The sequence below is a fragment of the Salmo trutta genome, chromosome 20 (assembly GCF_901001165.1).
Source record: "Salmo trutta chromosome 20, fSalTru1.1, whole genome shotgun sequence".
NCBI lineage: Eukaryota > Metazoa > Chordata > Actinopteri > Salmoniformes > Salmonidae > Salmo > Salmo trutta.
The window spans coordinates 33,101,008-33,119,433 of NC_042976.1; the positions used below are offsets into that span (position 1 = coordinate 33,101,008).

The window sequence follows — 18,426 nt, forward strand, 5'->3', positions numbered from 1 at the left end:
TGTTATAATGAGTATTTCTGTTTTTGAATTAAGCGCTCTGCAATTTCACTGGATGTTGGCCAGGTGGGACGCTAGCGTCCATATGCATTCAGTTATTTTTATCCCCCACTACACAATAAGCAAGCAAATAGTTAGCTAGCTATGTTACTTCAGCTGCATTGCAAGGCAAGCTTACACAATTGTACATTCAATTTGCAGCAAATGCTTTAGCTAGTTTGATTCTTTACACCCACTGTTTCACAAGATGACAGCCTGGTTTGCTGGTTTTCTCAGGAGTCCCTACAACATTAAACAACACGAAGGGCAGGAGCCTTCCTCTTCCCCAGTGCCCAGTCCAGGCACGGTGTCCAGTCCCGCTCCATGGCCGGAGCCTTCTTCTGCGCCGGTGTCCAGTCCAGGCACGGCGTCCAGTCCAGTCCAGCTCCATGGCAGGAGCCTTCCTCTGCGCCGGTGTCCAGTCCAGCTCCATGGCAGGAGCCCTCTTCTGCACCAGTGTCCAGTCCAGACACGGCGTCCAGTCCCGCTCCTAGGCCGGAGCCTTCCTCAGCACCGGTGCTCAGTCCAGGCACGGCGACCAGCCCAGCTCCATGGCCAGAGCCTTCCTCTGCGCCGATGCCCAGTCCAGGCACGTCATTCAGCCCGGCGCCATGGTCGGGTCTGGGGGGGGGGGGGGGCTACGACCCACCACTGACACTAGTCACCCCCCCAAACCCTCCCACTTGGTTTCAGGTTTTGCGGCCGGAGTCCGCACCTTTGGGGGGGGGGTGTAGGTACTGTCACGCCCTGACCATAGAGAGCCCTTGTTTCTCTATGGTGTAGTAGGTCAGGGCATGACGAGGGGGTGTTCTAGTTAAACATTTCTGTTGGTGTTTTGGTTTGGTTCCCAATTAGAGGCAGCTGGTAATCGTTGCCTCTAATTGGGGATAATATTTAAGTAGCTATTTTTCCCACCTGTGTTTGTGGGATATTGTTTTGTGCATGTGCACCACGTTGTCACGTTTAGTTGTTCGTTTATTGATTTATTTGCTTTTGCTTAAAGTTTCACTTTGAAATAAAATATGTGGAACTATACGCACGCTGTGCTTGGTCCCGTCCTTTTGAAGAACGTGACAGTTTTAATAAATAAATATAACATAATAAAAAACACGAACAACGCACAGACAAGATACAGATACAATGACGACTGGGGAAGGAACCAATTATATGGCAGGTAATCAAGGAGGTGATGGCGTCCAGGTGAGTGTCTATTGCCCTTAACGCTGGTAACAGGTGTGCGCCCTAACGAGCAGCCTGGTGACCTAGAGGCCGGAGAGGGAGCACACGTGACAGTACCCCCTCCTTGACGCGCGGCTCCAGACGCAGGACGCAGACCAAAATGATGATCCCGGGGATCAGGGAAACCTGACGATCCAGCTGAGGCGCGGAAGCATGGCAACCTAGAGCATCAGAGAGAGCATACGTGACAGTACCCCCTCCCCGGCGCGTTTGGCTCCAGCCACAGGATGCCATCCACTGGGACGATCCTGGAGATCCGGAGCAGACCGGTCGCCAGAAACCTGATGAACAGGTAATCAAGGAGGTGATGGTGTGTCATAATGCGCAATTACACGTAACAATGGTGACAAGTGTGCGCCATGACGAGCAGACAGGTGACCTAGAGACCGGAGAGGGAGCACACGTGACAGTATGTGTGGGGTACAGAGATGAGGTAGTCATTCAAAAATCATGTTAAACACATTGCACACAGAGTGAGTCCATGCAATGTATTATGTCACTTGTTATAACAAAGGGGTTGAATACTTATTGACTCAAGACATTTCAGCTTTTCATTTTTAATTAATTTGACATTATGGAGTATTTTGTGCAGACCAGTGACTAAATAATCCTGCCATCAATAGTTTTTGAGCTATGATACTTTTGATGCTGATATTTCTGTGTGATCTTACAAATCTATGAAACGTGAGAATAGTTTTTTTTGTGTTGTTTGTCCATAAAAATACAGAGTTCCCCATGTGTAAGTTATCTACATGCAGTGTGATATTGTACTGGATGCATTGTTTACTGTACATCTGCTACCTTAATTCCTCGATATTACTAAATGAATGATAATTCCAAAGAAACCTATCCTGAGTGTTTTCACCAGATCTTAATAAGTGGAGAAATGTATTTGAACTCGTTTGTAGGCATTTGTGGCATCATGTCAGATAAAAATGTGATGTGAGAACTCAGACAAGCATGAGCACGCACACACATGCACGCACCTTTTGCTCATCTACCTCCCTACTCTCTCCCATCCCTCCAACTCCATCCTCCTCCTCTCCTCTCTCTCAAATCCTCCTCCTCCCTTCCTCTCTCTCCTCTTCCAGACAGTGTTGGCTACACCCTGACCCCTTTGACACACAAGTTAAACCCTGGCTCTACCTGGTCCTGTCACTCCTGGGTTTCCTAGGCAACGGCCTGACCCTGCGTGAACTCTGGAGGTCGGTGTGGACCCCCACCGTCATCCTGACCCTTAACAAGGTGACCTCTGACCTCTTGCTGTGCACCAGCTTCCTGTTCCGGGTGGTATACTACCGGAGGGGTCACATCTGGTCTGGAGAGGACAAGGCGTGTCAGGCCACCATACTAACCGGGATAACAGTCTTCTACGTCAACCTTTACTGTAACATGCTGCTGCTTCTCTGGACCAGTGTGACGCGCTACGCCACCGTGGTATGGATGCCTACAACAACAAGTTTTCAAACCTAAATTGATTGATTTTGAATGAGGTTGTTTTAATTGACCTCTTGTTTTAAAATACATTTTTAAATGTATAAATTACTCAACCACTCAATTTTGCCCTCAAATTTTTCCCTGGTTATAGGTGCGGCTTCGCCCCGCCCTCCTTACTCCCCTCACCAGGCCCAGAGGATGCTGGGTACTCTGCCTTGTCACGTGGGTAACTGTGGCAACGGTGGTGAGTGCCAGTGTGGTACTTCGGGTCGAAAGAGGAAGAGGAGGAGACAGCTGCTTTGACATGTTGGAGAATCACTACAGAGAAGAGTTCAACAATCAACACTGCCTGGGGGTGGTGCTGTTTTTCATGATTCTCACCTTTATTCTGGCCAGCTATGGGGAACTAGTGTTGCATCTGCAGAAGGTCAGGGGGTCCAAGAACACAAACACCAGGGGGGTGAGTACGGGGGTGACCGCAGGGGATAGGAGGGTGAGTTGTGGGGTGGAAGAGGGGTGTGGGGTGAGTTTAGGGGAGAGGGAGGGCAGGAGGGAGAACATACAGGGTGTAGACTTGGAGGTGCATTCAGGGGCAGGAGAGAGGCAGGGGGTGAAGAGTGGTAGTCTGAGAGTACGAAGGAAGATCCTAGCTGTGGTTGTGGTGTTTGTGGCATGTTTCCTGCCCTACCATGTCCAGCGTGCAGTGACCCTGCTCTCACCACATGGGGGAGACTGTGAGAAGTTCAGAACACAATGGAAGGTGACAAACGCAACCATAACCATAGCAGCGCTGAGCTGCGTTGTACATCCATTACTCCATCTGGCCCTGCGCCTCCTATCCTGTTGCAGAAGACTACAATAAAAGATGCATGCATAGACACACACCACTGTGGGCAACTGTAAGAGGCTATGGACCACAAATTCTCCCTCTGCATTCAGTTCTGCTTCTCACCGATATAGCCCACAAACAGCTGATAATAGCGGTCACATCGCACAAACGTAACACTGATCTTCCAATAAATACATTTAACACAACAATATGCTTTATTTTCTCTTCAGCTATATGAGTGTTTCTCAGCAGAAGTCAGTGGGTGAGCATTCAGCTTGTAAGGTGGTCAACCAATGCATTCACGCAAACAGACAAAGACCTGCACATTGACACACACGACCTGTTACATCATAGAATGAGGATACAATAAGTAGACACTGAACCAAAGTGCTGAATAGCACAGTAGCAGTAGCAATACTTCTGCATTTTGGCAATTAGGCCCTTTATCTACTTCCCACAGTCAGATGTACTTGTGGATATGTTTTATGTCTCTGTATCCAGTATGAAGGAAGATTGAGGTAGTTTCACGAGCCAATGCTAACTAGTGTTAGCGCAATTACTGGAAGTCTATGGGTATCTGCTAGCATGCTAGTAGATACCCATAGACTTCTTATCCGTGCGCTAACACTAGTATTGTCATTGGCCTTGTTTCAGGGTGGAGCTCATTAGAATGAAACTCCACACGCTTTGCAATTGTTCATTTTTACAGACACTTATCACACCATAGTGCCATCAGACTTTTGATACCAATGTAGGGTGAAAGGGGGCCACAAAATTGTGAACCACTATAAAGAAATGGTATAGAAAAGTATTTTGCATTTTGAAAATATAAATTAAGGCTTTCGAAATTATCTTGTTACAAAATACATTAGAAGTAATTAAAGCATGTATTTCTAATACATGCAACAGAAATACTGTCCATCTGGTCATAGCTCAATAACCCAACTGCTGGATCAAAAATAACCCAGAATGTGTACTGTCCACTATTTACCCAGCACTGGGTTGCTTTTTAACCCAGCATTTTTTTGAGTGTAGTGGGTGCACATTGGTGGTGGATGAGGTGATTTTCCTCCCCTTACAGAGCTTTGAGCATCTGGAAAGGCACTATATAAATGCAATAAATTATTATTATCAACACAGGATGCGTGAGAGAGAAAGCGACCCTGAGTGAGGTAGAGAAGTCGTAACAGGAAGAGAGATACACAGCCAGAGAGGTAGACAAAAGTGAAAGATGAATATAACAACAGATGATATACAACAAATGTCTTTCGTCAACGCATCTGTTCGCTGGCTCAATGGAACCAGCAACAATCCACAAAGGTAAGATTTCTATATTCAACACATCTACAGTAGGTACCAGGCATAGCAGGCGCATGAGTGTCACGTTTGGGGAACTTTATTTTCACCATACACCTTTATAATAAAGCTTTCCATGCATCATCGCATTTTCAGACTTGTGCAAGATCGCCTACTATTTGTAATATGATGAGTAAATTGGATAGTCATAATTTAGGCTAATAATAGGGGTCGGTATAATTTGTGGACCGTTCCAACAGGAATCTGTTCCAAAAACTTCGTAAATAACAAGGTTGCCAACAACAACGCATACAAAGTTGTATAGCGGCAGAATAAGATATCAGTTAGGGAGTGGGCTATTTCATTAAATTTGTCACTCACCACGTTTATTCCGAAAAATGACTGTCTTCACTCTGTTAGCCTATTGACAAACATTAAGAATAAGCTACGTGGTGGGTTGATGCCTATTCGTTAGCTAGGTGAATTGATCATACTACTTTGTATGAGTTGTTTGTTGGCAACCTTGTACTTTACGACGTTTTTGGAACAGATTCCTGTTGGAACGGTCCACAAATTATACCCACCCTAATAATATAACTCAAACACTGTTCGCAAAAAAATACATTTCAATGCATAGCTGAGCACGTGTAGAGTAGAGTAGGCCTAGGCTAGTATAGGCTATACCAGATATGTTTCTTCTTTCTTTGCACAGGAAAAATGTGGCATTTTAATTCTACTACACTTTATATGACCGAAGACATTAACAGACATTTTCTTTATACGACGAATGACTGGGTAGCCAACTCTGCTGACAATTACAAACATATCAATAAAACAAAACGTTGTCCATATAATAGGCCTACGAGAAGGGGAGACACACATAGAATATGACGTCCATCTAAACTAGAGAAGGAAATTATTGGACAAAAACTTACTTAACTGGCACTAACCAATCAATGATAAAGAGTGAATATGCGCAGTGCGCACTCAACCGGGATATTACCGATGTTCTCCGCTGGTGCAATTGTCTTCTCTTTACAGCAATAACCATTTCATTTTCAAACTATGTTTTCCGGCAATTGTATTTTGAAATATTGTGATATTCCTGGCTGGGCCTCTACTTTTCACTAACTTAACAATCATGTATTTGGTATTTGCTGCGCGTGCTGCCTGCCTTTCCTTCTGACTGCAACCAATTGTTTTTTTTATTTAAAAGAAGCTAATGATTCTCTGTGGCCAAATCATGCTTTTGTAGCCTATTTTAATAATTGTAATTATTTCTGTATAGACAGGAGTAGGCTAATTAGGCTATATCATTTTGGCAATTCAATTTAAAGTTTAGCTTGCCCTGCCTATGGTACCAGGGCGTCATGCACCTGAAACAGCCTTTTCCTGCAACCTAGAGCCATAATCATTATGCATAATTCTATGTAAATAAATATGTACATTTTTCTGCATATGTTATCTAAGCATACCTTTTAACCTGTTAATTTGTCATTTGAATTTAGGATGCACATTGATTCTTTAAGAACTGTTATGCCTTAGGAGTTTAGTGCAACTGGTATATAGTATCATAACCCAATAATTAAAGCAATTTTTGTATTTTCTAAAGTCTATCAACCTTGCCAGCAAAGATACTGTAGTTGAGGTTGGGAACCTGTTCAACAGCAGTAACAATCATCTGACATCAGAGCGCGACTTATGTTTGCCGTTGAACGCTGAAACCTGAACTAAAGACCTCGGTTTAAAAGCTGACAGTGTTTTCATATACTTTTATTTTGAATCCTGAGGCTCTGTTGGGCTAAATTGCTGTGAGCGCTACTATCTGTCCTGGGATCCTACCAGATTCTGTATAGGGGGAGAGACGCGGAAGCCCAGCTGGCTCGGCGTCTCAAATGGAGGCCGCTATTGAACGTTCCCAACGTTGCAGGAGCTGCGTTTACTTTGATTTGTTCCGGGACAATGTGGACCGCGTTGACTTTTAATGTAGCAACTGCTTGCGGAGGACTACAGGAGCGAAGTACCTATTCTTAGCAAGCAAGTAGCAAACCTACACAAGCTACTGGGGAACCCACGCCCACCTACTTTTTAATTTTTCTTCCACCCCAGTAGCTGGATGCCGCTCTGGTCTGGTGGAAGTTTCACCACCGTGTCGACTGGCCGGTGCTAGGCAGGTTTCCATCCCCGAAGGGGTCTCCCCCTTCCCTGGAGAACGGAGCTGATCTCGACCTAACCAATCAGCCATGGAGGTACGTCACTCGCCGTGGAAGTCGAAGAAGGCGTCCTCTGGCAAAGGGGGTCTCCATGGAGATGTTGAGCCCAGAACTGACACAGACCAGAAACAGCTTTGCCGCCCTGGGTCCAGAGGTTCCGGCGCCTTCTTCTGTGGTGGCTTCCCAATCAAGATCGGATCCGGATGTACCCGTGTCTTCATCCTCGGCTCTGTCTCCCTCTCCGGTAGCTTCTTCCTCGGGTTCAGATCCTCGGAGCTCGGCTGCCTGTGAGACTGGCCCATTCAACATCACCAGCTGTCATCATAGGCAGCTCTATGGTGAGAAAAATCTCGGTCCCCAAGGCAAAAACCCTGTGCTACCCAGGAGCACCAGTACAGGACATAACAAGGCTGCTTCCGACTGTTCTACCACAGATGCCGGGAGCTGACACTGTCGTAGTCCATGTGGGGTTAAACGACATCAGGAGGGCTAGCTCGGAACATTTAAAAATGGATTTTAAAGAACTGATTTTAGCATTAAAAGACTCCAAAAAAACGGCCCATAATTTCAGGTCCAGTACCATTGTTGGGCCGCGGGTGTGAAAGATTCAGCAGACTACTGGCATTACACATTTGGCTAAAAGACTACTGTAGCTCTGCTGGAGTCACTTTTATTGATAACTTTGACAGCTTCTGGAAACAGAAGATACTCTACAGGAATGACGGAGTCCATCCAAATCATCTTGGCTCCTGGACTCTGTCCACACATTTCAAGGCTGCGTTGAAACAATGACTGGTAAATGATCCAAGACCAGCTCAGTTAATCCCTACCATTGTGACAACGAGACATCATAATGCTGCATCAAATGTACATGATCTTAGGGGCAATGGCAAACACAATGTAAGTCATTTCATTTATGTACCCCTAATTGCACCGAATACATATGTTTATCCTGCAGCTATTGTAAGCAGTAATCATGAGCCTATTAACCAGAGTTTTACACTGTTAGCACTGAGGCGGTGTGCAATAGTAGGAAGACCACTTTATGCAGCTCACCCTGCACTATCAGCTCCAATGTAAATAGCATGACTAAGTCTACCTCTGATAAGCTTCCCAGTAAAGCATTAAAAACAATCAAGCAACCCAGAAAGGTGCTAAAAATAGCCCATATTAACATATGTAGCCTAAGAAACAAGGTCCATGAAGTCAATAACTGCTTGTAACAGATGACATTCATATTCTGACCATCTCTGAAACTCACTTAGATAATACCTTTGATGATACAGTGGTAGCACTACATGGTTCTACCATCTACCGAAAAGACAGAAATGCCAACGGAGGTGGTGTTGCGGTCTATATTCAGAACCACATTCCTGTAAAGCCTAGAGCCGATCTAATGTTAAATACTGTTGAAGTAATATGGCTACAGGTTCATCTGCCTCACCTAAAGCCCATTCTGGTGGGAAGCTGCTATAGACCACCAAGTGCTAACAGTCAGTATCTGGATAATGTGTGTGAAATGCTTGATAATGTATGTGATATCAACAGAGAAGTAGATTTTCTGGGTGATTTAAATAGACTGGCTATCATCAAGCTGCCCACTCAGGAAAAAACATCTGTAACCAGTGCCTGCAGCCTGGATCAGGTTGTCAGTCAACCTACCAGGGTAGTTACAAACAGCACAGGAATTAAATCAGCAACATGTATTGATCACATTTTTACTAACGCTGCAGATATTTGCTTTAAAGCAGTATCCAAATCCATAGGATGTAGTGATCACAATATAATAGCCATATTTAGGAAAACCAAAGTTCCAAAGGCTGGGCCTAATATAGTGTATAAGAGGTCATACCTGAAGTTTTGTAGTGATTCATATGTTGATGATGTAAAGAATATTTGCTGGTCTGTGGTGTGTAATGAGGAGCAACCAGACGCTGCACTTGACGCATTTTATGAAACTACTTATTCCAGTTACTTGTACTCTTTGCTTGGTCCAGTCAGTGTGCCCCCTCTGCAAAATACAGCTGACAGATCTTTTTATGAACAATTATTAAAAAATGAAGTTTAGTAATTAATTTAACACCTGAACATTTTAAAACAGGACACATCTGAGGGGACATGTGTGCCTAAGGTAGGCAATTAAATTATGCAATGTGTGTTTGTGTGGTTGTTTGTTAATAACAAGATTAAGTTCCCCATGTGGAAGTTATCTAGTCTGATATTGCATTGTATGCACTGACTTGCCTAGTTAAATAAAGGTTACTGTATATCTGCTTCCTTTATTCCTTGATATTATTAAATTAATGTTAATTCCAAAGAAACCTATCCTGGGTGTTTTCACCAGATCTTCATAATAACTAGAGAAATTAATTGGAACTCTAACTGGCTTTCGTTTGTATGTTTTTGTGGCTTCATGTCGTAGAAAAGGTGATGTAAGAACTCATAAGCACACACAAAGTTATCATTACTGTTTATGCCCCCATCTCACATCGCTCATTCCCTTCTCTCTCTCCTCTCCCTCCAACTCCTTCTCTCCTCTCTCTCAAATCCTCCTCCTCCCTTCCTCTCTCTCCTCTTCCAGACAGTGTTGGCTACACCCTGACCCCTTTGACACACAAGTTAAACCCTGGCTCTACCTGGTCCTGTCACTCCTGGGTTTCCTAGCCAACGGCCTGACCCTGCGTGAATTCAGGAGTTCGGGGAGGACCCCTACCGTCATCCTGACCCTCAACATGGTGACCTCTGACCTCTTGCTGTGCACCAGCTTCCTGTTCCGGGTGGTATACTACCGGAGGGGTCACATCTGGTCTGGAGAGGACAAGGCGTGTCAGGCCACCATACTAACCGGGATAACAGTCTTCTACGTCAACCTCTACTGTAACATGCTGCTGCTTCTCTGGACCAGTGTGACGCGCTACGCCACCGTGGTATGGATGCCTACAACAACAAGTCTTCAAACTTAAATTGATTGATTTTGAATGAGGTTGTTTTTCATTTTTAAAATAAATTTTTTAATAATACGTTTCTCAATTAACCACTCAATTTTGCTCTCAAATCTTTCCCTGGTTGTAGGTGCGGCCTTGCCCTGCTCTCCTCGTGCCCTTCACTAGGCCCAGAGGATGCTGGGTACTCTGCCTCGTCACCTGGGTAACTGTGGTAACGGTGGTGAGTGCCAGTGTGGTACTTCAGTTTGGACGAGGAAAAGGAAGAGGAGGAGGAGACCGCTGCTTTGACATGTTGGAGAATCACCACAGAGAAGTGTTAAACAACCAACACTGCCTGGGGGTGGCCTTGTTTTTTGTGATTCTCACCTTTATTCTGGTCAGCTATGGGGGATTAGTGTTGCATCTGCAGAAGGTCAGGGGGTCCAAGAACACAAACACCAGGGGGGTGAGTACGGGGGTGACCGCAGGGGATAGGAGGGTGAGTTGTGGGGTGGAAGAGGGGTGTGGGGTGAGTTTAGGGGAGAGGGAGGGCAGGAGGGAGAACATACAGGGTGTAGACTTGGAGGTGCATTCAGGGGCAGGAGAGAGGCAGGGGGTGAAGAGTGGTAGTCTGAGAGTACGAAGGAAGATCCTAGCTGTGGTTGTGGTGTTTGTGGCATGTTTCCTGCCCTACCATGTCCAGCGTGCAGTGACCCTGCTCTCACCACATGGGGGAGACTGTGAGAAGTTCAGAACACAATGGAAGGTGACAAACACAACCATAACCATAGCAGCTCTGAGCTGCATTGTACATCCCTTACTCCATCTGGCCTTGCGCCACTTGACCTGCTGCAGAAGACTACAGTAAAAGATACAGACCGAACCCACCCACCCACCCACTCACTGCTGTGGGCAACTGTAAGAGGCCTAGCTGGTTGAGAGAATGCCAAGAGTGTGCAAAGCTGTCATCAAGGCATAGGGTGGCTACTTTGAAGAATCTAAAATCTAAAATATATTTTGATTTGTTTAACACTTTTTTGGTTACTACATAATTCTATATGTGTTATTTCATAGTTTTGATGTCTTCAGTATTGTTCTACAATGTAGAAAATAGTAAAAATAAAGGAAAACCCTGGAATGAGTAGGTGTGTCCACACTTTTGACTGGTGCTGTATATATACACACAGTGCATTCGGAAAGTATTCAGACCCCTTGACTTATTTTATTACGTTATAGCCTTATTCAAAAATGTATGAAATAAAACGTTTTCCCTCATCAATCTACACTCAATACCCCACAATGACAAAGCAAAAACAGATTTTTTTTGCTAATTTATATAAAATAAAATGAATACCTTATTTACATTCAGACCCTTTGCTATGAGACTCAAAATTGAGCTCAGATGCATCCTGTTTCCATTGATCATCCTTGAGATGTTTCTACAACTTCATTGGAGTCCACCTGTGTTAAAATCAATTGATTGGACATGATTTGGAAAGGCACATACTTGTCTCTATAAGGTCCCACAGTTGACAGTGCATGTCAGAGCAAAAACCAAGCCATGAAGTTGAAGGAATTGTCCATAGAGCTCCGAGACAGGATTGTGTTGAGGCACAGATCTGGGGAAGGGTACTTATTTTTATTTTTTTTATTTCACCTTTATTTAACCAGGTAGGTTAGTTGAGAACAAGTTCTCATTTACAACTGCGACCTGGCCAAGATAAAGCAAAGCAGTGCGACAGAAACAACAACACGGAGTTACATTGAATAAACGAGCGTACAGTCAATAACACAATAGGGGAAAAAAGAAAGTCTATATACAGTGTGTGCAAATGGCATGAGGAGGTAAGGCAATAAATAGGCCATAGTAGCAAAGTAATTACAATTCAGCAGATTAACACTGGAGTGATAGATGAGCAGATGATGATGAGCAGATGATGGTGTGTAAGTAGTGATACTGGTGTGCAAAAGAGCAGCAAAGTAAATAAAAACAATATGGGGATGAGGTAGGTAGATTGGAAGGGCTATATACAGATGGACTATGTACAGCGATCGGTTAGCTGCTCAGATAGCTGATGTTTAAAGTTAGTGAGGGAAATGTAAATCTCCAGCTTCAGTGATTTTTGCAATTCGTTCCAGTCACTGGCAGCAGAGGACTGGAAGGAAAGGCAGCCAAAGGAGGTGTTGGCTTTGGGGATGACCAGTGAGATATACCTGCTGGAGCGCGTGCTATGGGTGGGTGTTGTTATCATGACCAGTGAGCTGAGATAAGGCGGAGCTTTACCTAGCATAGACTTGTAGATGACCTGGAGCCAGTGAGTCTGGCGACGAATATGTAGCGACGGCCAGCCGACTAGAGTCGACTACAGGTCGCAGTGGTGGGTGGTATAAGGCGCTTTGGTAACAAAACGGATGGCACTGTGATAGACTGCATCCAGTTTGCTAAGTAGAGTATTGGAAGCTATTTTGTAGTTGACGTCGCCGAAGTCAAGGATCGGTAGGTTAGGCAGTTTTACTAGGGTAAGTTTGGCGGCGTGAGTGAAGGAAGCTTTGTTGCGAAATAGAAAGCCGATTCTAGATTTGATTTTGGATTAGAGATGTTTGATATGAGTCTGGAGAGTTTACAGTCTAGCCACTTAATAATTATTCAGCATTGAAGGTCACCAAGAACACCGTGACCTCCATCATCTTTAAATGGAAGAAGTTTGTAACCACCAAGACTTCCTAGAACTGGCCACCCGGCCAAACTGAGCAATCGTGGGAGAATGGCCTTGGCAGGGAGGTGACAAGAACCACTCTGACAGAGCTCCAGAGTTCCTCTGTGGAGATGGGAGAACCTTTCAGAAGGACAACCCATCTCTGCAGCACTCCACCAATCAGGCCTTTATGGTAGAGTGGCCAGACAGAAGCCATTCCTCAGTAAAAGGCACATGACAGCCGGCTTGGAGTTTGCCAAAAATAACAGTATTTTCTACAAGATTCTCTGATCTGATGAAACCAAGATTGAACTCTTTGGCCTGAATGCCAAACGTCACGCCTGGAGGAAACCTGGCACCATCCCGATGGTGAAGCATGGTGGTGGCAGCATCATGATGTGGGGATGTTTTTCAGCGGCAGGGACTGGGAGAATAGTCAGGATCGAGGGAAAGATGAACGGGGCAAAGTACAGAAAGATCCTTGATGAAAAACTGCTCTAGAGCGCTCAGGACCTCAGACTGGGGTGAAGGTTCACCTTCCAACAGGACCATGACCCTAAGCACACAGCCAAGACAACGAAGGAGTGGCTTCGGGACAAGTCTCTGAATGTCCTTGAGTGGCCCAGCCAGAGCCCGGACTTGAAACTGATTGAACATCTCTTGAGAGACCTGAAAATAGCTGTGCAGCGATGCTCCCCATCCAACCTGACAGAGCTTGAGAGGCTCTGCGGAGAAAAATGGGTGAAACTCCCCAAATACAGGTGTGCCAAGCTTGTAGTGTCATACCCAAGAAGACTCAAGGCTGTAACTGCTGCCACAGGTGTTTCAACAAAGTACTGAGTAAAGGGTCGTAATACTTTGTAATATTTTTTTGCAGACATTTATAGAAACCTGTTTTTGCATTGCCAGTATGGGATATTGTGTGATGGAGGGAAAAAACAATTTAATCCCTTTTAGAATAAGGCTGTCACGTAACAAAATGTGGAAAAAGTCAAGGGGTCTGAATACTTTCTAAACTCACTAGATGTAATTATTACTATTTAAAGATGTTTTGCCTGTTCTGTGTGTTATTTTGCCATTAATACGTGTCACACATCATTTTGCAAACATTGTAAAAAATTCTAATAATTGAGTTAATAAAGCCGCATACAAGCATGGTCCGTTATAGTGCAATTCATGTTTTGTTTAGTGTTGTGTTGTGGCTTTGCTGGCATGCATCTAAAGAAATTGGGGAAGTCTGCCCAATCAAGATTTACATGCTAAAACCACCACCACAAGCAACTATCCTGCATCATTCCCAGAAAGTTGTATGACGTTTGTATGCAAAATAACCACAGGACAACCACACTCTCACCAAGCTCTAAGAAACATATGGTTCTCAGAACGTTATGTGCTGGCTGGGAGTACTGCCTCTGACCGATATATAGCACAAGCACAGCTGATAATAGCTGTCACATCACAAAAACATATTAGAATGTAACACTAATCTTTTAACAATAAATACATTTTCAACACAACAACAACATGCATTATTTGGCTATATTTTCTCTTCAGCTACATGAGTGTTTCTCAGCAGACGTCAGTGGGTGAGCCCTCGGCCTGTAACTCGGTTCCCTACGGTCTTCCTCTCACCACCTCACACCCAGACAACTGAAAATAACTCCCACAAACCACGCATGCAAACAGCGTCAGACACACTCAGTCACAAACTCAAACACACCAACTCTCACTCTACACTTTCTCACACACTTCCCCTCCTCAAATGTACACCATAGAATCACAGTCAATATCACAAACGCAAAAGCGACAAACAGGGAAATAGATGCTACACATACACCTTCCTCATTTCATACCAACATATCATACAACTACAGTGCCTTCAGAAAGTACTAACACCACTTGACATTTTTCCACATTTTGTAATGTCACAGCCACAATTTTAAATGGACTAAATTGAGATTGTGTGTCACTGGCCTACACACAATACCCCATGCATGGACTCACTCTGTGTGCAATAATAGTGGTTAACATGATTTTTGAATGACTACCTCATCTCTGTACCCGACACAATTATACAATTAAGGCCCCTTAGTCAAGCAGTGAATTTCAAACACAGATGCAACCACAAAGACCAGGGAGATTTCCCAATACCTCGCAAAGAATGGCACCTGTGGGTAGATTATTAAAATAAAGAAAGCAGATATTGAATATGGTGAAGTTATTAATTACACTTTACAGGCATCGTTCCTAACTCAGTTGCCAGAGAGGAAGGAAATCACTCAGGGATTTCACCATCAGGCCAATGGTGACTTTGATACTGTGAACCATCAGATCCTCCTCTCCACCCTCTCCGAGCTGGGCATCTCCGGCGCGGCCCACGCTTGGATTGCGTCCTACCTGACAGGTCGCTCCTACCAGGTGGCGTGGCGAGAAGCTGTCTCCGCACCACGTGCTCTCACCACTGGTGTCCCCCAGGGCTCTGTTCTAGGCCCTCTCCTATTCTCGCTATACACCAAGTCACTTGGCTCTGTCATATCCTCACACGGTCTCTCCTATCATTGCTATGCAGACGACACACAATTAATCTTCTCCTTTCCCCCTTCTGACAACCAGGTGGCGAATCGCATCTCTGCATGTCTGGCAGACATATCAGTGTGGATGACGGATCACCACCTCAAGCTGAACCTCGGCAAGACGGAGCTGCTCTTCCTCCCGGGGAAGGACTGCCCGTTCCATGATCTCGCCATCACGGTTGACAACTCCCTTGTGTCCTCCTCCCAGAGTGCTAAGAACCTTGGCGTGATCCTGGACAACACCCTGTCGTTCTCCACTAACATCAAGGCGGTGACCCGATCCTGTAGGTTCATGCTCTACAACATTCGCAGAGTACGACCCTGCCTCACACAGGAAGCGGCGCAGGTCCTAATCCAGGCACTTGTCATCTCCCGTCTGGATTACTGCAACTCGCTGTTGGCTGGGCTCCCTGCCTGTGCCATCAAACCCCTACAACTCATCCAGAACGCCGCAGCCCGTCTGGTGTTCAACCTTCCCAAGTTCTCTCACGTCACCCCGCTCCTCCGCTCTCTCCACTGGCTTCCAGTTGAAGCTCGCATCCGCTACAAGACCATGGTGCTTGCCTACGGAGCTGTGAGGGGAACGGCACCTCCGTACCTTCAGGCTCTGATCAGGCCCTACACCCAAACAAGGGCACTGCGTTCATCCACCTCTGGCCTGCTCGCCTCCCTACCTCTGAGGAAGCACAGTTCCCGCTCAGCCCAGTCAAAACTGTTCGCCGCTCTGGCACCCCAATGGTGGAACAATCTCCCTCACGATGCCAGGACAGCGGAGTCAATCACCACCTTCCGGAGACACCTGAAACCCCACCTCTTTAAGGAATACCTGGGATAGGATAAAGTAATCCTTCTAACCCCCCCCCTTTAAAGGATTTAGATGCACTATTGTAAAGTGTTTGTTCTACTGGATATTATAGGTGAATGCACCAATTTGTAAGTCGCTCTGGATAAGAGCGTCTGCTAAATGACTTAAATGTAAATGTAAATGTTACAGAGTTTAATGGCTGTGATAGGAGAAAATTGAGGATGGATCAACAACAGTGTATTTACTCCACAATAGTAACCTAAATGACAGAAGAAAGCCTGTACAGTATAAAAATATTCCAAAACATGCATCCTGTTTGCAATAAAGCAAGTAAAACTGCAAAAAAAATTGGCAAAGAAATGAACTATGTTATGATTACAAAGCATTATGTTTGGGGCAAATCCAACACATCATGGAGTACAGCTTCATATTTTCAAGCATGGTGGTGGCTGCACCATGTTATGGGTATGCTTGTAATCGTTACGGAGTGGGGTGTTTTTCAGGATAAAAAAAGAAACAGAACAGAGCTAAGCACAGGCATAATCCAAGAAGGAAAACTTGTTTCAGTCTGCTTTCCACGTGACACTTGGAGATGAATTTACCTTTCAGCAGGAAAGTAATCTAAAACACAAGGCCAAATATACACGAGTTGCTTACCAAGACGACACTGAATGTGATTGTGTCAGCTGAGTGGCCTAGTTACAGTTTTGACTTAAATCGGCTTGAAAATCTATGGCGAGACCTGAAAATGGTTGTCTAAAAATGATGAACAATCAACTTGATATAGCTTAAAGAACTTTAAAAAGAATAATGGCCAAATATTGTACAATCCAGGTGTGCAAAGCTCTTAGAGACTTACTCAAAAACACTCACAGCTGTAATCACCGCCAAAGGTGCTTCTACAAAGTATTGACTCAGGGGTGTGAATACTATAAATTTGCTAAAATTTCTAAAAACATGTTTTCACTTTGTCAGTATGGGGTATTGTGTGTAGATGGGGGAGAGAAAACAAAATGTATTTATATTTTGAATTCAGGCTGTAACACAACAAAATGTGAAATACAGTGCATTTGGAAAGTATTCAGACCCCTTCCCTTTTCTACATTTGTTACGTTACAGCTTTATTCTAAAATGGATAAACAAATGTTAAAAATCCCTCATCAATCTATACAGTGATGAATTATGTTTCACCATCTGTCAGTCCGATGGACAAATCTGGGTTTGGCGGATGCCAGAAAAACGCTACCTGCCCAAATGAATAGTGCCAACTGTAAAGTTTGGTGGAGGAGGAACAATTGTCTGGGGCTGTTTTTCATGGTTTGAGCTAGGCCCCTTAATTCCAGGGAAGGGAAATCTTAACGCTACAGCATAAAATTACATTCTAGACCATTCTGTGCTTCCAACTTGGTGGCAACAATTTGGGGAAGGCCCTTTCCTGTTTCAGCATGACGATGCCCCGTGCACAAAGCAAGGTCTGTACAGAAAAGGTTTGTCGAAATCGTTTGGAAGAACTTGACTGGCCTACACAGAGCCCTGACCTAAACCCCATCGAACACCTTTGGGATGAATTGGAACGCCGACTGCGAACCAGGCATAATCGCCCAACGTCTGTGCCTGACCTCATTAATGCTTATGGCTGAATGGAAGAAAGTCCCCGCAGCAATCTATTATCTTAATGATACAAGAAGTGGCACTGTGTTTATAGTCATATTGGTTATCTTTTCTATCTCTGGTGCAACATTCGTATATAATACTTCCAGTCTCTGTTAGTCTCACAGATCGATGGCGAACACATCCCAACCCTTCCCATCTGTGTCTAACACCTCCTACCTCTTTTCCACCTCCATTTCCCCCTCCTCCCGCTTCACACTTCGTTCTCCCCTCCCAAGCTTCATCCTCCCCTCCCTCTACGCCCTCCTCTTCCTCACAGGTCTCCTGGGCAATGCTCTCTCTCACTGGGTGTTCCTGAGGTGTATCCTGACCCAGACATCAACCCACTCTACCTGTCCCACCTGGGCCTGTCCAACTTACTCGTCTCCCTCACCACCCCCTTCCTGGCCACCTACTGCTCACAGGTACATCCATCTTTTACTGACATTTGGATTGATTCATATTTTTCTCATCTCATCAAAAGGGGATTGGTCATATATGTGACAAGATACGAAAATAATAATCTTAAAATGTATTTAAAGAAAAAAAGAGCCAAAAGATCCCTCGTCAATTCCTTCCCAGAGTCTGGTCTGCCTAGTCCTCCCCGGGGTCACACTTGTCCAGAATATCAATATCTACGTCAGCGTCTTAATCCTGACCTGGGTGCTGCTCACCCGCTTCACCACCCTCATCTAGCACACCCATGCCAGCCGCCCCAGCACCTGCCC

General features: G+C 44.8%; 2 protein-coding genes across 16 annotated transcripts in view; one reads left to right on the top strand and one right to left on the bottom strand.

The window, feature by feature from the left end:
- LOC115155914 (peripheral plasma membrane protein CASK) overlaps nt 1-18,426 on the bottom strand; it is a 210,463-nt gene that overhangs the window by 74,288 nt on the left and 117,749 nt on the right. The gene's annotated exons all lie outside the window — the stretch shown is intronic.
- Nucleotides 4,633-10,975, top strand: LOC115155915 (probable G-protein coupled receptor 82). Of its 2 annotated transcripts, XM_029702995.1 has the most exons (4): nt 4,633-4,861; nt 9,152-9,181; nt 9,632-9,977; nt 10,123-10,975. In XM_029702995.1, the coding sequence occupies exons 1-4, from the start codon at nt 4,773-4,775 to the stop codon at nt 10,840-10,842; spliced, it is 1,185 nt and encodes a 394-aa protein (XP_029558855.1). In that variant the 5' UTR covers nt 4,633-4,772; the 3' UTR covers nt 10,843-10,975. The 2 variants fall into 2 exon arrangements, with proteins under 2 accessions (XP_029558855.1, XP_029558856.1); XM_029702996.1 differs by lacking the exon at nt 9,152-9,181.

What these genes read in the sequence shown, in the direction of transcription:
- LOC115155915 (XM_029702995.1), top strand. Translation starts at nt 4,773, where the DNA reads ATGAATATAACAACAGATGATATACAACAAATGTCTTTCGTCAACGCA. An exon ending in ACCAGCAACAATCCACAAAG is followed by an intron (nt 4,862 to 9,151) that starts GTAAGATTTCTA and finishes ATTTTAAAACAG; the next exon opens with GACACATCTGAGGGGACATG. An exon ending in TGACGCGCTACGCCACCGTG is followed by an intron (nt 9,978 to 10,122) that starts GTATGGATGCCT and finishes CCCTGGTTGTAG; the next exon opens with GTGCGGCCTTGCCCTGCTCT.